Source organism: Macaca mulatta, chromosome 11 (assembly GCF_049350105.2).
Source record: "Macaca mulatta isolate MMU2019108-1 chromosome 11, T2T-MMU8v2.0, whole genome shotgun sequence".
Classification (NCBI taxonomy): Eukaryota; Metazoa; Chordata; class Mammalia; order Primates; family Cercopithecidae; genus Macaca; species Macaca mulatta.
Window position 1 is genome coordinate 55260605 of NC_133416.1, and position 17537 is coordinate 55278141.

Consider the following 17537-nt stretch of genomic DNA (forward strand, 5'->3'; position numbering starts at 1 on the left):
ACCAGTGTTTTTAAAAAGCCTTCTTAGTAATTTTATGTGCAGCTGGAGTTGAGAACATAAAAGTAGTAATTCCAAATTTGGGATGGGAGAAGGTATAAAGGAAGGGGAAGCTCTTCAGATACTCTGCCCAAGCCCTCTTGTTCACTCCAGCAATGCCCAGAATCACTGTTGCTAATGGGAGAAAGGTTGGGATGAAAAGTTACATTGAACAGCCAGGCAGTAAAAGAAGAACTTTTTCTAAGGGGGGTTGGAGAAAAGTAGGAAAAGTAGAAATTGCCAAACTTGCTTTTAGAACTATTTATTCCTCTTTTTTTTTTAATGGTGTTTTTTAAACACCAGCATCAATAGGACAAAAGACATCTGTTTTCCAATTAGCTGTGTCAGTAGATTCCATTCATTGTTTGTAGATCCCAATCAGCTTTAAAAAAAAGTTTTTCAAATTTGCATACAAGTCATCTAAAATCAGTAACAACTTGATCTAGTTTAGAAACATGAAATGAAAGAGTATTGTTCACTAAAGCAGATCTCTTTTGGGTAGATGGACCATCACAAAAGAAGCTCTTATATGCTTTTCCCACTCCCATCCCAAGTCCACCCTCCCGCCAATTGTATTGTATAAATCAATAAAAAGCAAAGGTTCCAGAACAACTGAAAGAAAAATAATTCCAAACTAAGCAGAGTGAGCTTTCCATTGGGAATGAAGACCCATGGGAAGAGGCAGCCCAGCCCATAAGTCCTCCCTGCTGGCACACACACTGTAGGTGTAGGAACTGCCTGCGAAGCTCATTAGAACACACTGGCTATCAGGAAGAGAAAAAGCTGCATTACAAGAGAAGTTCTCAGGGCTTTAGGAGTTCTTAGGACTGTTATTTCAGAGCTATTTATTACTGTTATTGCAGAGCTCTTATTATTTCAGAGCTACTGTGTAGCCCTTGGGCACAACCAAGAGAAAGAGGCAAAGACTGCTGTTTCCTTTGATGAGGGGAAAGAGGTCCAGTCCCTTCTGAATGCCCCAGGACATGGCACACTAGGGATGTCATCCAGCCCAGTTCTGGATCTGCATCATTTGAGGTTATAGTATCCTCATCTTTGGGACGCAATTGCTGTTAGCTGAAATTGTGATTTTCTTAAATTTTTTCACAGATCAATTAAAAAATTTTTTTTTTTTTTGAGACGGAGTTTTGCTCTTGTTGCTCAGGCTGGAGTGCAATGGTGTGATCTCGGCTCACTGTAACCTCTGCCTCCCAGGTTCAAGCAATTCTTCTGCCTCAGCCTCCTGAGTAGCTGGGATTACAGGCGCATGCCACTATGTCTCGAACTCCTGACCTCAGGTGATCCGCCTGCCTCAGCCTCCCAAAGTGCTGGGATTACAGGTGTGAGCCACCATGCCTGGCCTAAAATGCTTTCTAGAAGGGATTCTTCTGGACCATTAACCATGTCCCCAAAGGAAAACCATACACACATTCTTTAAGTACTTTCCATCTTCCCAGAGAAATTTAGTTGCACTGTTGACTCCTTCCCTAAGGGGGAGGATTGAGGGAGACTTCTTCTGCAAAGTGCAATATAAAAAGCCAAGTAAGCAATAAACAGAAAACAAAAGTGAGGGATTTTTTTTGTTTGGTTGTTTGGTTTGGGAAGGGGAGGTGCTATGGAGTTTACTGTTGTGACATGTTGCTTCAAAATCTATAAACCACACAACAGGAACAACTGTTTTTCTGTTTTCTGTGACAAAGAGTACTGCAGGCACAACCTCACCCAGAGTTGCCTGCATGATGGTGCAAACATCTTCTCCGGGCTATTCTAAAAGTAACAGGTATTCCTTCAAAGAAGCTGGCAGTGGAAGGCCCTTCACTGCATCAGGGAGATACTGGAGTCCCAGGCTACGGCGTACGGCATAGCGAGCAAGTGTTTTTAGAGTTCCTGGAGCTGAGCACAGAACAGTCAGTTTTTCACATAGCTGCGGGTCTCTGGCCACCTCTCGTGGCATCGTGCCATTTTTCCTCAATTCAAAGTGTCCAACAGCTCTGTGGAGGAGCTCAAAGCAAGAGTCCTCTTTCTCTGTTCCAAGTCCCCTGACTAGCAGAGCCACCAGGCGGGAGATGGGTGTCTGGCCTATTAGGTTGATGACTCTGACCTCTGCACCATAATCCAGAAGAATACTGACACTCTCAAGATTTCCTTTCATGGCAGCCCAGCTGAGCGGTGTATCATTGTTATAATCCAGGGCATTGACAGAGGCCCCACTCTCTAGGAGAGCCCGCACACACTCAGCATTGTTCTTAAAGGCTGCCCAGTGAAGTGGGGTATCTCTGTTGCCATCCAAAGCATTTGGGTTTGCACCATACTCCAATAGGACCTCCACACAAGCCTCATCTTTCTCTGCTGCATAGTGGAGGGCTGTTCGGTTATACCCATCCAGGGCATTCACCTGTAAAAAGGGAGGAACTATTACAGTAGACAGACTACTGAGAGGAAGACAGGACAGCAGCAAAGAAGCTTACATGGTTACCCACTACCTTTGCTATGCAGTGCTCTGAACAAGAGGGTCAACAAGCAACTCCCAGGGAGTGCTGGTGATAAAGATGAAGATATGACAGGAGCTTAGGAGCAAAATGGAAAAGAACTGTCCTCAAACAGTCAACACTATTATGTGCATTGACTAGCTGGTCTGCATTATTTCGGTTTTTGCTGCAATGTTCATTTATTCGTTAGAAACTCTACCACAGAGTAAAGGGTAAGGCAGGAATAGAGGAAGTCTAAGTCCCTGTAACTGCTCAGAAAGATATTTACTGGAAAGTTGCTTGACTACACAGAGTTTTGGATTATTTTACTTATCCTGACCCTTTCTGTACCCTGTGGCTAATGTAGCAATCAAACTGAAAAACACAGCTTTTGCTATGTTCTTTAACCATACAGAGAAGTTCAAAATGTTAGAATGTAAGTCAGACCTTTCCAAAAATATGCTGTGGGTTCACGAGAGAACCCAAATGAAAGTATGTGATAGGAAGAACACAAATCTCCCAGTGCTGGAAAAGCAGCTGGCTTGCTGACAGTCAGTATCACTTGCAGTTTTTTTCTTCACATTTCCAAATAGCATATTCCCTCATCAATGAAAAAAACAAAACAAAACAAAAAACCCTGAAACATTTAAGTAAGTTCAACCTTCTTTTGGCTAAAACCTATCTTAAGTACCACTTCTTAAGTACTTTAAGTACTTTTAAGGATACTTTAGATTTAATTAGAGTTGAGGGATCTCTGCGTTTATATTTCCTGGATAGACAATAAGCAATGAGAAGATTAAATGGCAATATAAACAGCACCTACAAGGTAAGCTTCCTGAAGTGATGGCCAGTGACAGCTTAAGTTAAGGAGAAGAAAGAAAAGCAGAGTATCAGCACTATAAAATGGGGCAAGCAGGGTGGGGACAGAAAGGCAAAGGAATGAAATCCTTAGATCATTTTATATATTTACCATTACATTTTCCTTAATATTGGCTGTGCCAACATTACCTTGAGTTAGAATTTCAGACTGGAGGAGGGAAGAGATGGAGGAGTGATGGGGACAAATTCTAAGAAAGCATGAAGCTCAAGTTTTAGTGAATCATTAATGTGAATGTGTTAAAAACATTACCTCGGCTCCTTTTTCCAGAAGTAACTCCACACAGTCAGCATCTGACACCATACAGGCACAGTGCAAGGGCTTCAGTGTACCATGAGTGCAGTTCACATCTGCTCCCTGTGGGCAGAAGACAACTTCAGTCAGTGTGCTCAGTTCTGGCTTGCCCAGCAGGACAGAATTCAGAACTGAGTCCAGGGGACAGAGCGTTCTCTATTTTATAGGTACACTGCTAGTTCCTTGTTTCCTTTTCTATTAATTAATATGCCAATGTCCAAACTAAAGGAGTACATTGAAGAAGAAGGAAAACAACTGTTAATTCCTTAGATCAAGTTACTAAGTTCCTCCACAAGGGAGCCTGCCAGATGGTCATCTGGACATTATTGAAGACATAATCTTATGTGTCAAAGCACTGGAAATCTTATCAGGCAGGAAAGCTGGACCAGCAATCCACTTTCTATGGCCACTATGCTCTGAAAAAGTAGGAAAGTGAGTCTGTCAGACTGAGGCCAGAACTGGCATGCATTTTTGGCCATTCAGCAAATGACCATCACTAATAGTGGCATCATATTAACCCTATTTTTCCTTATTTATAAACATCTTCAAAGTAGCCTCTTAGTATCAGCATTCTTTACCACCTAGCCTTTGCTGGTGCTTCTATTCAAAATCAAAGGACAGGCTGGGCACGGTGGCTCACCCCTGTAATCCCAGCACTTCGGGAGGCTGAGGCGGTCAGATCACCTGAGGTCAGGAGTTTGAGACCATCCTGGCCAACATGGTGAAACCCTGTCTCTGCTGAAAATACAAAAACTAGTCAGGTGCAGCGGCAGGCGCCTGTAATCCCAGCTACTCGGGAGGCTGAGGCAGGAGAATTGCTTGAACCTGGGAGGCAGAGGTTGCCATGAGCCGAGATTGAGCCACCGCACTCCAGCCTGGGAGACAAGGGAAACTCCATCTCAAAAAAAAAAAAAAAAAAAAAAATCAAAGGAGATGGAGATACCAGTCAGACCAAAGTCACTGAATGACTCAGCAGCAGAGCTAGAATTAGAATGTGACAAGGTTTCCACCGCGGAGTCTTTTGACACCACTTTTGCAGAGAATAAGCTAACACTGCATGACTTTTCCTTCTCCAGTTGTGCCCAATAACTCTGAAGCAGCTACAGAGATCCAGGCTGTAAATGAGGAGCCTTAAGTCTTAGAATATACAGAAGTAACCATCTGGATGCATTTTCTGGTGATCAAAAAATTACTCTGTAACTTCTCTTCAACAAGAAAAATAAATAGAAGAGGACAGTAAAGACCTTCTAGGATACCAGTCATATAACAATTATTGAAGAGCGGTGATTAAACATCAGATGGTTAAGGTGTTTTCTTAAACTATAATTACCATGCATTTTAGAGGTTGATATCCTCTACAGAGCTAGAAGTGGTAGCTGCTTTTAACATAGAATGTAAGTACAAATCTCTCCATGTAATTATTATAACCCAGGTATGAAGAAAAGCTCACAGGATTTAAAAACCACCCCTGTAGCCAGGCACAGTGGCTCACACCTCTAATCCCAGCACTTTGGGAACTCAAGGCAGGTGGATCGCTTGAGCTTGGGAATTCAAGACCAGCCCGGGCAACATGGTGAAACCCCGTCTCTACAAAAAATTAAAAAAAAAAAATTAGCTGGACATGGGTGGCATGTGCCTGTAGTCTCAGCTACTTGAGGGAGCTGAGGTGGGAGGATCGCTTAAGCCCAGGAGGTCAAGGCTGCAGTAAGCCATGTTTGCACCACTGCACTCCAGCCTGGGTGACAAAAGTGAAGCCCTGTCTCAAAAAATAAAAATAAAAACCACCTCTGCTTTGCTCACCTCCTCTCTTAATAAAACATGTATAGAAGACTTTGAGCTCAATGGATTACATATGCATCATACTTAGATATTTTACAAAGAACATGAGACTAGGGTTATTGAGAACATATTCCATGAAGAAAAATGTCAGATACACAAAGTGAAAGGGAGAAGGGAAGCGAAGCAAACATAGGGGAAATACATTTTAATGATCAAGTTAATGCAGTTAGCAAAATATAAAAACTCCCTGTGATCTTGGGTTGAGACAAAGCTGCAAATCTGTAATCCATGAGGATTTACAGAGCTTTCCCACTTCACATCGCAAGGACTCTCCTGTCAATACCAGCACACTCACCCCTCTGATGAGGTCCTCTACATTATCATGTGGGAAGGAACGGATGGCAGCAATTGTTCGGATTAAGCGCTCTGAGAGAGAGTATTTGCTCTGAATGCTCTGCATAATATACCACATACTGGAACTCATCAAGGCTCAGGGTGTTCACATGCTCCAAACTGCCTGAAACAAAGAAGTTTTCGGCATATACAGTATTACTGAGCACACCTGTCTTTAGGGTTAGGTGTGCTCTGAGGCCTTCCCTTCCCAATACTAAAAGCAGATTTCAAGGAATGATTAATACTATTTTCATAATCATAAGGAATTGGATAATAGTTGCCTAGGGAGTTCGATAAACTTGGACACAAGATTTCCCCAAGAGGTACTAAGACCCCCATGGAGCTCTGTGTGGTTTACAAACAAGACTAGGCAAGGAATAGGATTTTTAAAAGGCTGAGGAGGTCACAAAACATTATTTTCCGTCTTTGAATTTTGTGGTTTTTATGATCAGCACCACCATTAAGTTATTTATAACACTGGGCCTTGCAATATCGTTATGTACATATTGTTTCTCCAACTATACTGTAATCAACTGGAAGGCAAGGACTTTGTCTTCTATTCTTTCATCCATGTAAGGCCAGCCACCGAATCTCACAAAAGGTAGGTATTTAACAAACATTGGTTGGTTACGACTAAACAGTATAGAAGTGATTGTCATCTGTGAAAAGATAGGAAGAAGGCTATGGAGCAAATATATCTAAATAATGAAAAGGCATCTGAAATATTTTCAAATGTCTTCAGAAGAGATAAAAGAAATATTTGAGGTAATAGTCTAAAATAAGAAAGGAAAGTATAACTACCCTAGAATCATCTATATAAAACTAAGAAAAAATTAAAGTTCACAATAATAAAATATACTTTCAGTTTTAGGAAAATTTGAAGATTTTAAAATGAGTTAAAGGCGGAGCGTGGTGGCTCACACCTGTAATCCCAGCACTTTGGAAGGCTGAGGTGGGTGGATCACCTGAGGTTTTAATCTCTCCAGTAGCCACAAAACTGCTCTGAGACAAGTGTCTGTATCTTATAACTTTTTTGTTTCAAGGAAAAAAAATACAGAGGTGCCTTTGAGTTGGTAATTCCAAGAACAGCAGCAGAAGACAGAGCATCTAAAGCAGGAGGCTTGGACCAAAGTAGTTCTGCTGCCTGTAATCCCAGTACTTTGGGAGGCCAAGGCAGGAGGAGCTCTTGAACCCAGAAGTTCAAGACCAGCCTGGTCAACATGGCGAGACGACCCCAAAACCCAACCGTCTCTACAAAAAAATTCAAAAATTAAAATAAATTTAAAAAGTGGTTTTGTTAACCATTTCTGGGCCATGATAATCTGATGAAACTAAACTCTACACTCATTTTCCAGGCGCTCTTGGACTCCGGCCTAAGAACTCCTGAGAGTATGGTCAGCGGTCTGCTGCTGCCTGGAAGCTCCCGGTAAAGGAATGAAACTTCAGGGCAGAATGACAGCATTCACTGTGAGGATGGGTCAAGGAAATCTAAATTCGATCTCACCAGACAGCAGCCCGTGTACGGTTTGATTCCCTTGGAAGGCCCTTTCCTCTGCTAGAGCTGAAAGCCCTGTCTCCCTCGTTTTCTTTTGCTACGGGATCCAGAGAAAACACCAAAGGGCATTTACTGCGAAGCTGGGGAAAACAAAACAAAACAAAACAAAAAAAAAAAACCAAGGCCGGGCGCGGTGGCTCAAGCCTGTTATCCCAGCACTTTGGGAGGCCGAGGCGGGCGGATCACAAGGTCAGGAGATCGAGACCACAGTGAAACCCCGTCTCTACTAAAAATACAAAAAATTAGCCGGGCGCGGTGGCGGGCGCCTGTAGTCCCAGCTACTCAGGAGGCTGAGGCAGGAGAATGGCGGGAACCCGGGAGGCGGAGCTTGCAGTGAGCCGAGATCGCGCCACTGCACTCCAGCCTGGGCAACAGCGTGAGACTCCGTCTCAAACAAAACAAAACAAAACAAAACAAAACAAAAAAACCGCAAAATGGAAAAGAAGACACAACAGCTCTGATGCGAGGAGGCCTCGGCCCCGTCCCCTCCCGCCCCAGGAGAACCTTGGCGGAGCCCGCACCGCCCCTAATCCCACCGCACCTGCTGCGGGAGGGGTCGCGGCAGCTGTCTAGCTGAGGCTAGGGGGCGGGGGGCAAGGGTACGAAATGCAAGGACGTGCGGTGTCACTTTCCGCACGGGCTCCCAGCAGATCGCAGCAATCCCGGCAGGTCTGGTACTGAAAGAGAATCACGCAGTTTGCGCTGGGGAGCCTCAGACGCGAACCAACCCCTCCCGGATCTGCCCCCTAAGGCCCGGAACTAAGTCTCAGCCTCGAGAGCTAGAGCACTTCCACTGGGGAGCAGAGGAAGCGTTATTGGGCGTGGTACCCTGGGTTAGGACACCTGGCTGTAGACCCGCACCAAGGACCGCACTCACCCAATTGCCGGGCTGAGGTGGGTGTTGAAAGCCGCTGTCAAGGCGTGACCCGGAAGCAGAAGCTGTCGGGGGCAGGCCCCTCTGTTTACAGGACAAGAAGACCAACTAAGATGGGCGCCTGCGTACTGATGAGTGTTCGTCACTGGGGCGCGCCTGCGCAGACTTGTGCAGCAGCTTCCGTCCTCACTAGGCCTAGTTAGGGGGTTACTTTCTCCTTTTCACAGAGGCTTTGTGCGCAGGCTCAATGCGGCGTTCTCGGCCACAGCGGCAGGGTTCGGGTCTTGGTCCTGCAGTGGGGAAAAAAAAGCTCAGGAACCCTGGGCGTTGGGCCGATTCTATATGGTTGCACCTGCGTGGACCAGGCCAGCAGGGGGTCCATCCACAATGGTTCAGTTACTTAGGAGACTAAACTCCTAATAAGAAGTGTCTGTGACAAATAAAAATACTTCCAGCATTATTCATAATGGTGGAACGAATCTATACTCCTTAGAACCCTCCTGTACATTGTCCACTCTCCTTCAAGTAAACCATATCAAAGACAAACTCAACTACCCAAGAGGTATAGTATTCTGAATGTAGAGGAATAAATGACCCTTATTTATAACTCTTATGAGGGTTAATGAACCTTCCTGTGCAGAGACATGATGACACCTCTGAGTGACAGACTTTCTGTGCAAAGTATAAACATTTTAAAGTCAGCAGCACGTGGTGGTGGTGCATGGAAGGAGTGAAGCAGCCCATTCAGGCAGACTGCAAGAGTTGTGGTCTGCCCAGCAGCCTGTTTAACCAGAGTGCCCCACACTTACTCCCCAAAGCTTGTTCTAAGCAACCAAATCTAACCAATTAGAGATTTAAAGCAGGCCCAGACAGTTCATGTACATCATTGAGAGGATGGTGAACTGAAAGTTCATGACCTGGTCTGAGGAGTGAGCCTCCTTTGAGCTCCAGACTCAAAGGAATTTTGCCAGGTAGGAATATGCCCTCCACTTCCTGCCACTGCACCATGGTGAGATTGTCCATTTTTTTCAAAAGAAGCTGAAATACAGATTTTCTAAAAAAGTGAACTCTTCCAAGTTGCAAATGTTGGCAGTGTTTTTTTGTTTGTTTGTTTGTTTTAATTTTTGAGACGTAGTCTCACTCTTGTCACCCAGGATGGAGTGCAATGGCGTGATCTCAGTTGGCTGCAACCTCAGCCTTCTGGGTTCAAGTGATTCTCCTGCCGAAGTAACTGAGACTATAGGCACCTGCCACCACACCCGGCTAATTTTTTTTTTTTTGTATTTTTAGTAGAGATGAGGTTTCACAATGTTGGCCAGGCTGGTCTCAAACTCCTGACCTCAGGTGATCCACCCTCCTCGGCCTCCCAAAGTGCTGGGATTACAGGCGTGAGTCACCATGCTGGACCACATCTCTCAAATTTCTTGGTTGGGAAATGCTGAAGTATATAAATTCTGGGAAACCATCAGCATCTTACAAATGTAAGAATGAGTGGAGTCTCCCAGGGAGTGATAAAATAGGCTCTCAATACAGGTTATTCTACTTATTTATTGAAACACTGAATACACTTTTATTTTACATGGCGTGCAACTCAGTATATGCAGAAAAGTACTCTATGTCACACTCATGATCAATATCCTCTTATTTCCATTTGGCGTGTCTTTGAAAACCTAGCACATCGCTAAGCTAAAAATCACATGAAAGACCCCTAGAGAAATCAAACTAACTTTTTTCCCCCAAACAGTAGATCTCATCTTTATTAGTCAAATCAGCATCTGCTGATAGTGCAGTGGAGCAAAGCTGACAGTGATATTCATTAACAAAGAAGACAAAACTTACGCTTTCAGGTATAAAGATCAACTCTGAATGGCAGAGAGCCTAATCTATCATCAGCCACCAAGAACTCAGAAGAGCAAATAACTCAAGGAGAGAGAAGCCAAAGCACTATGAAAATTATTCTTTTCTGTGAAATTCCGTTCCACAGCCTGTATGAGCAAGGGTCCGAAACACTGGAGAGCCAACAAAGCTGCTGGGAGGGCCCATTCATAATGGGAGATGTACTGGCTGTGCCTCCCTATGCTGTGTCCTTCCATAAGCTTCCTCCACTCTTTACTGACTTCATTTTGACTTGGTCCTCTGGTCTCACCACAGCTACTTGGGAGACTTTGAGTTGTTATCTTACAGTTCCAAGAGTCTGTTTTGACTGAACCCAAGAGTAACATGGCAATCCACAATAGAAGTGTTCTCATGGTACAATGGTACAAAGGTCATTCTGTAGGTTGCATATATATATATATATATATATACATATATATATAAAATTCTAATTCCATATAAATATATATATTTATATGGAAGACAAAGCTTCTTCTTTTTTTTTTTTTTTTAGACAAAGTCTCACTCTGTTGCCCAGGCTGCAGTGCAGTGGCATGATCTCGGCTTACTGCAACCTCCACCTCCCAGGTTCAAGCAATTCTCCTGCCTCGGCCTCCCGAGTAGCTGGGATTACACGCCTGGCTAATTTTCGTACTTTTTTTTTTTTTTTGAGACAGAGTCTCGCTCTGTCACCCAGGCTGGAGTGCAGTGGCACGATCTTGGCTCACTGCAAGCTCTGCCTCCCGGGTTCACGCCATTCTCCTGCCTCAGCCTCCCGAGGAGCTGGGACTACAGGCACCCGCCACCACACCCAGCTTATTTTTTTGTATTTTTTAGTAGAGATGGGGTTTCACTGTGTTAGCCAGGATGGTCTCGATCTCCTGACCTCATGATCCGCCCGCCTCAGCCTCCCAAAGTGCTGGGATAACAGGCGTGAGCCACCGCGCCCGGCCTCAATTTTTGTATTTTTAGTAGAGACGGGGTTTCACCATGATGGCCAGGCTGGTCTCGATCTCCTGACCTCAGGAGATCCACCCACCTTGGCCTCCGAAAGTGTTGGGATTACAGGCATGAGCCATCGCGCCTGGCCACTTCCTTCCTCTTTAACAAGAGAATGTTGCACCCAGCATCACTGCTTTGGCTAGCTCTTTTTTCTTGTGTGCCCTCATGTGTGCAGCAATTGAACTGGCTAACAATTTCTGCATTCTTCCTGGTCTAGCCAAAATAATCTGGAAACTCACCATCTAGCCCAATCAAAGACATTATTATTGTATGATTCACTAACATAGTCTTCATCTTCATCCTTGGGGCTAGAGCTATAATATACTCTGTATGCTCTGGCCACATGATTGATCTCTTCTTTTGTGCCAGTCAAGCCAACCAGTTTGGGAGAAAATTCTTTCACATAATTTGCAATGGCCTTTTTTGTGTCCCTCTCTGGGTCAATGGTGATGAAAAGTTAAATTTGGCAGAGTTGGAATACTATCTCATCCACAACTTGAATCATTTTTTCTAGTTCTTCTGCAAAGATACCAGTAATGACTGAAACAAGAATAAATCAACAGCCACTGACCCAGGCAGTCTTTGTCAGTTTTAGGCTCTCCAAATGTGTTGTGAGGGAAAATGGTCCCCCAATAAAGGCTTGTTGATGCTTCACTGCTTTTTCTTCTCTAGCTTCTGTCTTTTCTATTTTGAATACCTCACTCCAGCCAGTAAACCTCCTCCCATAGCAAATGTGAATGCTAAAGACTTCCAAGAAATAGGCCTGGGCTTCAAGGGGCATGTGCAGTCTCTACAGTCCTTCTGCTCAGGCCCTGACCACCTCAAGGGTGGTTGGTGGTATCACTGCCTGAGGGGCCGGCTTCCCAGGCAGCTACCAGCGAGCCTCCAGTCATGCCACACTTCCTCTTGCATGCAGAATTGCCTTGGCAACACTCTCACTGTCTACTTGGCTGGGCCCCAAAGCTCATGTCAGCCAGGCAAGAGGCGCCAAAGTTGCCCCATACTGGTTACTTTGAAGTGTCTCTGAGAATTCAATGCACAATGAAAGTTGGTTTCAGATACATTCAACCATCCTTTCATCAAACACTTACTGAGCACCTACTTTGTTCCAGGCTTTGTGCTCAACTCTCCAGGGAAGACAGAAATGGAGAGAGACAGTCTCTTATCATCAAGGGTTGGGAGACAGATATGAACGTCCTCAGTTGCAATTAAAGATGATTATTTCAACAACGTTGTTATGTCCAAAGTCACTGTTGACAAATGGTTCTACCTTATGGTGAGCTCAAGAGAGTGAAGGAAGGGTCTGTGAAGAGACTTCTTGGGGAGCAATTTGTATGTGCTGAGTCCCCACTCTCCTCCTATCCAGAGGGAAAGGAAGTACTGATGTTGCCTGAAGAGGGGCTTCTGTGGGATCAGAGAGCTTGAAGATTGTTCCCCATAATTGTAAAACAAAAACTGCACCAATACTTACTTATAAATTAAAGAGGGCTGCAGCCACAAAGTACATGTGGCTGCATTGGGATCTGTCTGGACACCCAGATTCAGCAGGGATGACAAATGTATAAATGTTTACCTGGACCAGATGTGGGCCACATGAAGACAGCCAACTTGGGGTTACCTTTTGTCCATCCAAATGGGCTGTCTAGAGGTATGGGGGGACCCAGTGGCCAGAAGCCAGAAATGAACACAGGGGTGCTACAATCCACAGTTTGTCACAGTCAACCACTTGCACTGGTTTTGGCCAAAGGAACTCAAGTAAGATGTCTCTGGTGATGGGAATTTGCAAAGAACCTTTAAAAGCACGCTTTAAGAAAAAGAGTCAGCTTTAACCATGTGCAAGACCCAGGTAGTACAGACCTACCCTACCAAGAAAGAAAAGCCTGCCCTATCTCCTTAGCTGTTTTTGTTTTTGTTTTTTGTTTTTTGACATGAAGTCTGACTCTGTCACCAGGCTAGAGTACAGTGGTGCGATCTCGGCTCACTGCAACCTCCACTTCCCAGGTTCGAGTGATTCCTCTGCCTAAGCCTCCCAAGTAGCTGGGATTACAGGCAGGCACCACAATGCCTGCCTAATTTTTGTAGTTTTAGTAGAGAAGAGGTTTCACCATCTTGGCCAGGATGACCTCGATCTCTTGACCTCATGATCCTCAAGGCCCACCTTGGCCTCCCAAAGTGCTGGGATTACAGGCCTGAGTCACCATGCCCGCCAAGACTATTTGGTTTAAAGTGACTATTACTTAAAGGATTGCCAGTTATCAAAGAGTTAATCAAAAAGTCAGGGAATCTTCCCAATTTTCTATTCAGGAGCAGGAGAAGATTATTATCCTCCAGTAAAAAATGTTTTTGTTTGTTTGTTTGTTTGAGATGGAGTCTGGCTCTGTCACCTAGATTGGAGTGCAGTGGTGCCATCTTGGCTCACTGCAACCTCTGCCTCTTAGGTTCAAGCAATTCTCGAGCCTCTGCCACCTGAGAAGCTGGGATTACAGGTGACCGCCACCACGCCCAGCTAATTTTTTGTATTTTTAGTAGAGACAGGATTTCACCATGTTGGCCAGGTTGGTCTCGAACTCTTGACCTCAAGTCATCCACCTGCCTTGGCCTCCCGAAGTGCTAAGGTTACAGGCATGAGCCACCATGCCCAGCCAGACAAAAACATTTTTAAAGTGGAAAAAGACAAAAAATGAACTTGTATTTTGATCACATCCCATGAATCTTGCATTCACTATTCAGATTCCATCTCTGCATATTTTAGTTGGTTATTTCTGTTCTTGATGTTTTGATTACAAGTAATTCCATGAATTTTGTGTTTTAGTATGCTGTGTCTCCCATAAGACTTTTAGGTCATTATTTTTTCTTCCCTTCCCTCCTGATTCCAGTTCTGCTCTCAAGAAGTTCTCATTAGGGCCGGGCGCGGTGGCTCAAGCCTGTAATCCCAGCACTTTGGGAGGCCGAGACGGGTGGATCACGAGGTCAGGAGATCGAGACCATCCTGGCGAACACCGTGAAACCCCGTCTCTACTAAAAAATACAAAAAACTAGCCGGGCGAGATGGCGGGCGCCTGTAGTCCCAGCTACTCGGGAGGCTGAGGCAGGAGAATGGCGTGAACCCGGGAGGCGGAGCTTGCAGTGAGCTGAGATCCGGCCACTGCACTCCAGCCCAGGCTACAGAGCGAGACTCCGTCTCAAAAAAAAAAAAAAAAAAAGAAGTTCTCATTAGATGATGTTGATCAACAGTATGACTAATGTTCCTATTTTCAGACCTTGGCATAAACTTGATCTGGAAATTTGATAATGATGTTTTGCCTGTAATGATTGCTGCTATCACTGTTCAACGGTATTAGTATCCAGGCTCTGTGGGTACAGGGTATCCCAGGTTGCAGACCTGGGTGTCTTGCCCTTTGAGTCTTGCCAGTACTAAATGGCCACAGGCTTTTGAGCAACTCCTAATTGGAGTAAAAACTCCTTTATTCACTTGGCTGCCTCCATACCCTTTCCTGATTTTGAGTGGATCTTTCAGAATGACAGTGTGCTGGGGGAGAGTAATTCTGCATTACAAGCTTCTGAGTGGTAACATGAAGTCTTTCACAACAGCTTTTAAAATCTCTGGCCAGAAATTATCAAATACTCCCTTGTCTTAAAGGCCTCATCCTTCTCCATCAGGGGCTGCCTGGCTAATGATGGCAGCGTTTCCCTGACACCTTTCTTAGATAAAAGCAAGTTAAGTAAGAAGAAGGGACCCCTTTCAAATAAATTATCCATCACCAAAGAAAAAGAAACAAACCGAAAAGGAGTTCGAGATACCCTAAGAGTGAAGGAAAGAGAGGGAATCAGTCAGTGTTTACAAAATAGGGTAAAAAAATAAGATCCAAGTGTCAGACTAGTTGGCTAGTTGGAAAACAATAGCTTTCTCTCAATAATGGAATATTTTACTTTACTTTGAATTTGTTCAATTTTTAGGACTATCCCTTTTAGCATATTCCTCATATTTAGAAATAATGTAATATTATGCAAACTTCATAAAGACCAAGATTCCAGTTCTGATAGTAGCTCTAGTTACTTTACTTGTAAAAGTAAGTACTTTTATAAGTAAAAGTAAAATTACTGACTAAAGTAAGTAGTACTTTACCTGAGTCTCAGTTGTACAATGGGATGAAAGTATTAACACCTACTCCAAAAGTTAATTTCATAAAACCTAGTCCACATTTGTGAAAAGTGGTTTTGTAAACTACATAAATGTTGACACGTCATCTTTATAGGATTTTATATTTGTTCAAGGAGGTTACCAAATGTCTCATCCTTCCAGTTACATTGTGGCACCTTTGAAAGAGCAGAGATTTAGATTTCTTATACTCATCTCTTTTGTCATAGCACAGTTCTAAACACAAAATAGTTATTTAATAAATACAATGGAATTGAACTAAAGTGAACAGATCTCCCAAAAATGGGAATAGTGGAGTGCCTCTATGTCCTAGTCCCTGACATAGAAAAATTGAAAAGGAAGCTTTGGAACTAGAGCAAAGAAAAAGAAAGTTCAGAGGAAACATAATGTAAGTCTCATGAAACTTTTCATATGCTTAAACCTTGTACTAGAGAAAGTAATTCAGCAAAGAAAAGAACAGTATTAATGTGCAGCAGGGATACTCTCCCAAGACATGCCATCAGGATTAAACAAGGATTTCTTTCAGAAACTGCTCAGAGGCAGACATGCGCTCAATAGCCAAACCCTACTCTCTCTCTCTCTTTTTTTTTTTTCCTTTTAACTTTCCCCAGGGCTTGGGAAATTTTATGAATTTTCTATTTTTAGAAAATTAGCTTTTAATCAATATTTTATTATTATTTTTGGTCACATAGTTCTACTAATATTTTCCACTATCAGAGCAATTATAAAACATTTTTAGTCTTCATAGAGAAAAATTGCCTGAAGGATTTTGGAAAAAAAAATACAGTAAAAATACATATAACAATTTTAATGATAATACAGAAATTGTATATACATGATACTATTTTTCCAAGAATGTAGGCATTTATAGCTAAATTACCTAGCAAATCCAGACTGAAGTGGACAAACTCTGGCAGGACAGTTAACGTCACCCAGGGGAGGGAAATTACAGAGGTAATGACTACTTGCTTGGTACAATTGGGTGATCCAGACTAATCTGGAGAGTCCTACAAGCAAGACAAAGAGAAAAGAAAGGAAAAGAGAAAAGATCTGGTTCTCTGAATCCATTTGAGAAGCAAATTACAGTCGATGTCAGAATTTTCTGCTCACCTGGGCCTATGCTATTTCTAATGGGAGTGTGTCTCCCCCTGGAGGGCAAGTAGAGCATTTGCTCCTTCTTGCTTCTTGCCCAAAGTTGAATGATGCGTTTTTGGTTCATCCATTGAGTCTTTGATTATATCATTAATTGGTTGACTGATTCATCCATTAATCCAACAAATACTTATTAAATTTTGTCACTGTGATGTTTGTTGTGATAGACACTAAAGATCCAGCCAGCTGAGATCAACAGAAATATGGTCCTAATCACCAGAAAAATTACAGTTTGATGTGAGAAACAAATATTAGATAGTCACCTCAATGCCTAAATAATCACAATAGTGATGACTTCTATAAAGGAAAAGTGCAATGAACTGAATATTTATGTCATCTCAAAATTCATATGTTGAGATCCTAACCCCCCCAACGTGATAGTATTAAGAAGTGAGGCCTTCAAGAGGTTATTAGGTCATAGGGGCACAGCCCTTGTGATGAGACTAGTGCCTTTCTAAAAGAGGGACCTTTGCCCCTTCCACCATATGAGGACACAGTAAGAAAGAGCAAATGGGGCCTCATCAGACACCAACATTGGGATTTCTTGGACTTCCCAGCCTCCAGAGCTGTGAGAAATTAATTTTTGTTGTTCACAAGGCACCCAGTTTACAGTACTTTTGTTATAGTGCCCACATAAACAAAGATAAATAGTAGGGAGGGTAATAGGACAATTCAATAGAGGACCTAATTCAGACTGGGAGGCCAAGAAAAGCTTCCCTAAGCATAGACCTGGAAGATGGGTAGAAACAACCAGGTCAAAGGTGTGGAGGAAGTGTGGGGAGTGGGAGGGGGCTGGCCAATGGAGCAGGGTCAGGATATTCAAAGACCCTGAGGAGGAAAGAGTTTAGGAAGCTGGAAGACAAGGAAGAGGCGAGAATGAGAAAGAGACAAGAACCCGGAAAGGTAGGGAGGCTCCAGATCAGGTGTGGTCTTGGGGGACATGTTAAGGATTCTGAACTGTATCCCAAGAGAACAAGAAGTCTATCAACAGGTTTTATTCAAGTGACATGACCCCATGTGTGTTTTTAAAGGACCACTTTGACTTTTTGAAGAAGAATGGATTATAGTGGACCCAT

The 17537-nt window shown here is 43.4% G+C and overlaps 1 protein-coding gene across 9 annotated transcripts; it reads right to left on the reverse strand.

Annotated features, from left to right (window-relative positions):
• Positions 1 to 282: 282 nt before the first annotated feature.
• ASB8 (ankyrin repeat and SOCS box containing 8) lies at positions 283 to 8333 on the reverse strand. Of its 9 annotated transcripts, none has more exons than XM_077952620.1 (6): positions 8243 to 8333; positions 7941 to 8076; positions 7349 to 7436; positions 5807 to 5964; positions 3631 to 3735; positions 283 to 2428 (listed from the first exon to the last, which is right to left on the reverse strand). In XM_077952620.1, exons 4-6 carry the CDS (start codon positions 5933 to 5935, stop codon positions 1796 to 1798), a joined length of 867 nt encoding a protein of 288 aa, XP_077808746.1. In that variant the 5' UTR covers positions 5936 to 5964; positions 7349 to 7436; positions 7941 to 8076; positions 8243 to 8333; the 3' UTR covers positions 283 to 1795.
• Positions 8334 to 17537: the final 9204 nt, after the last annotated feature.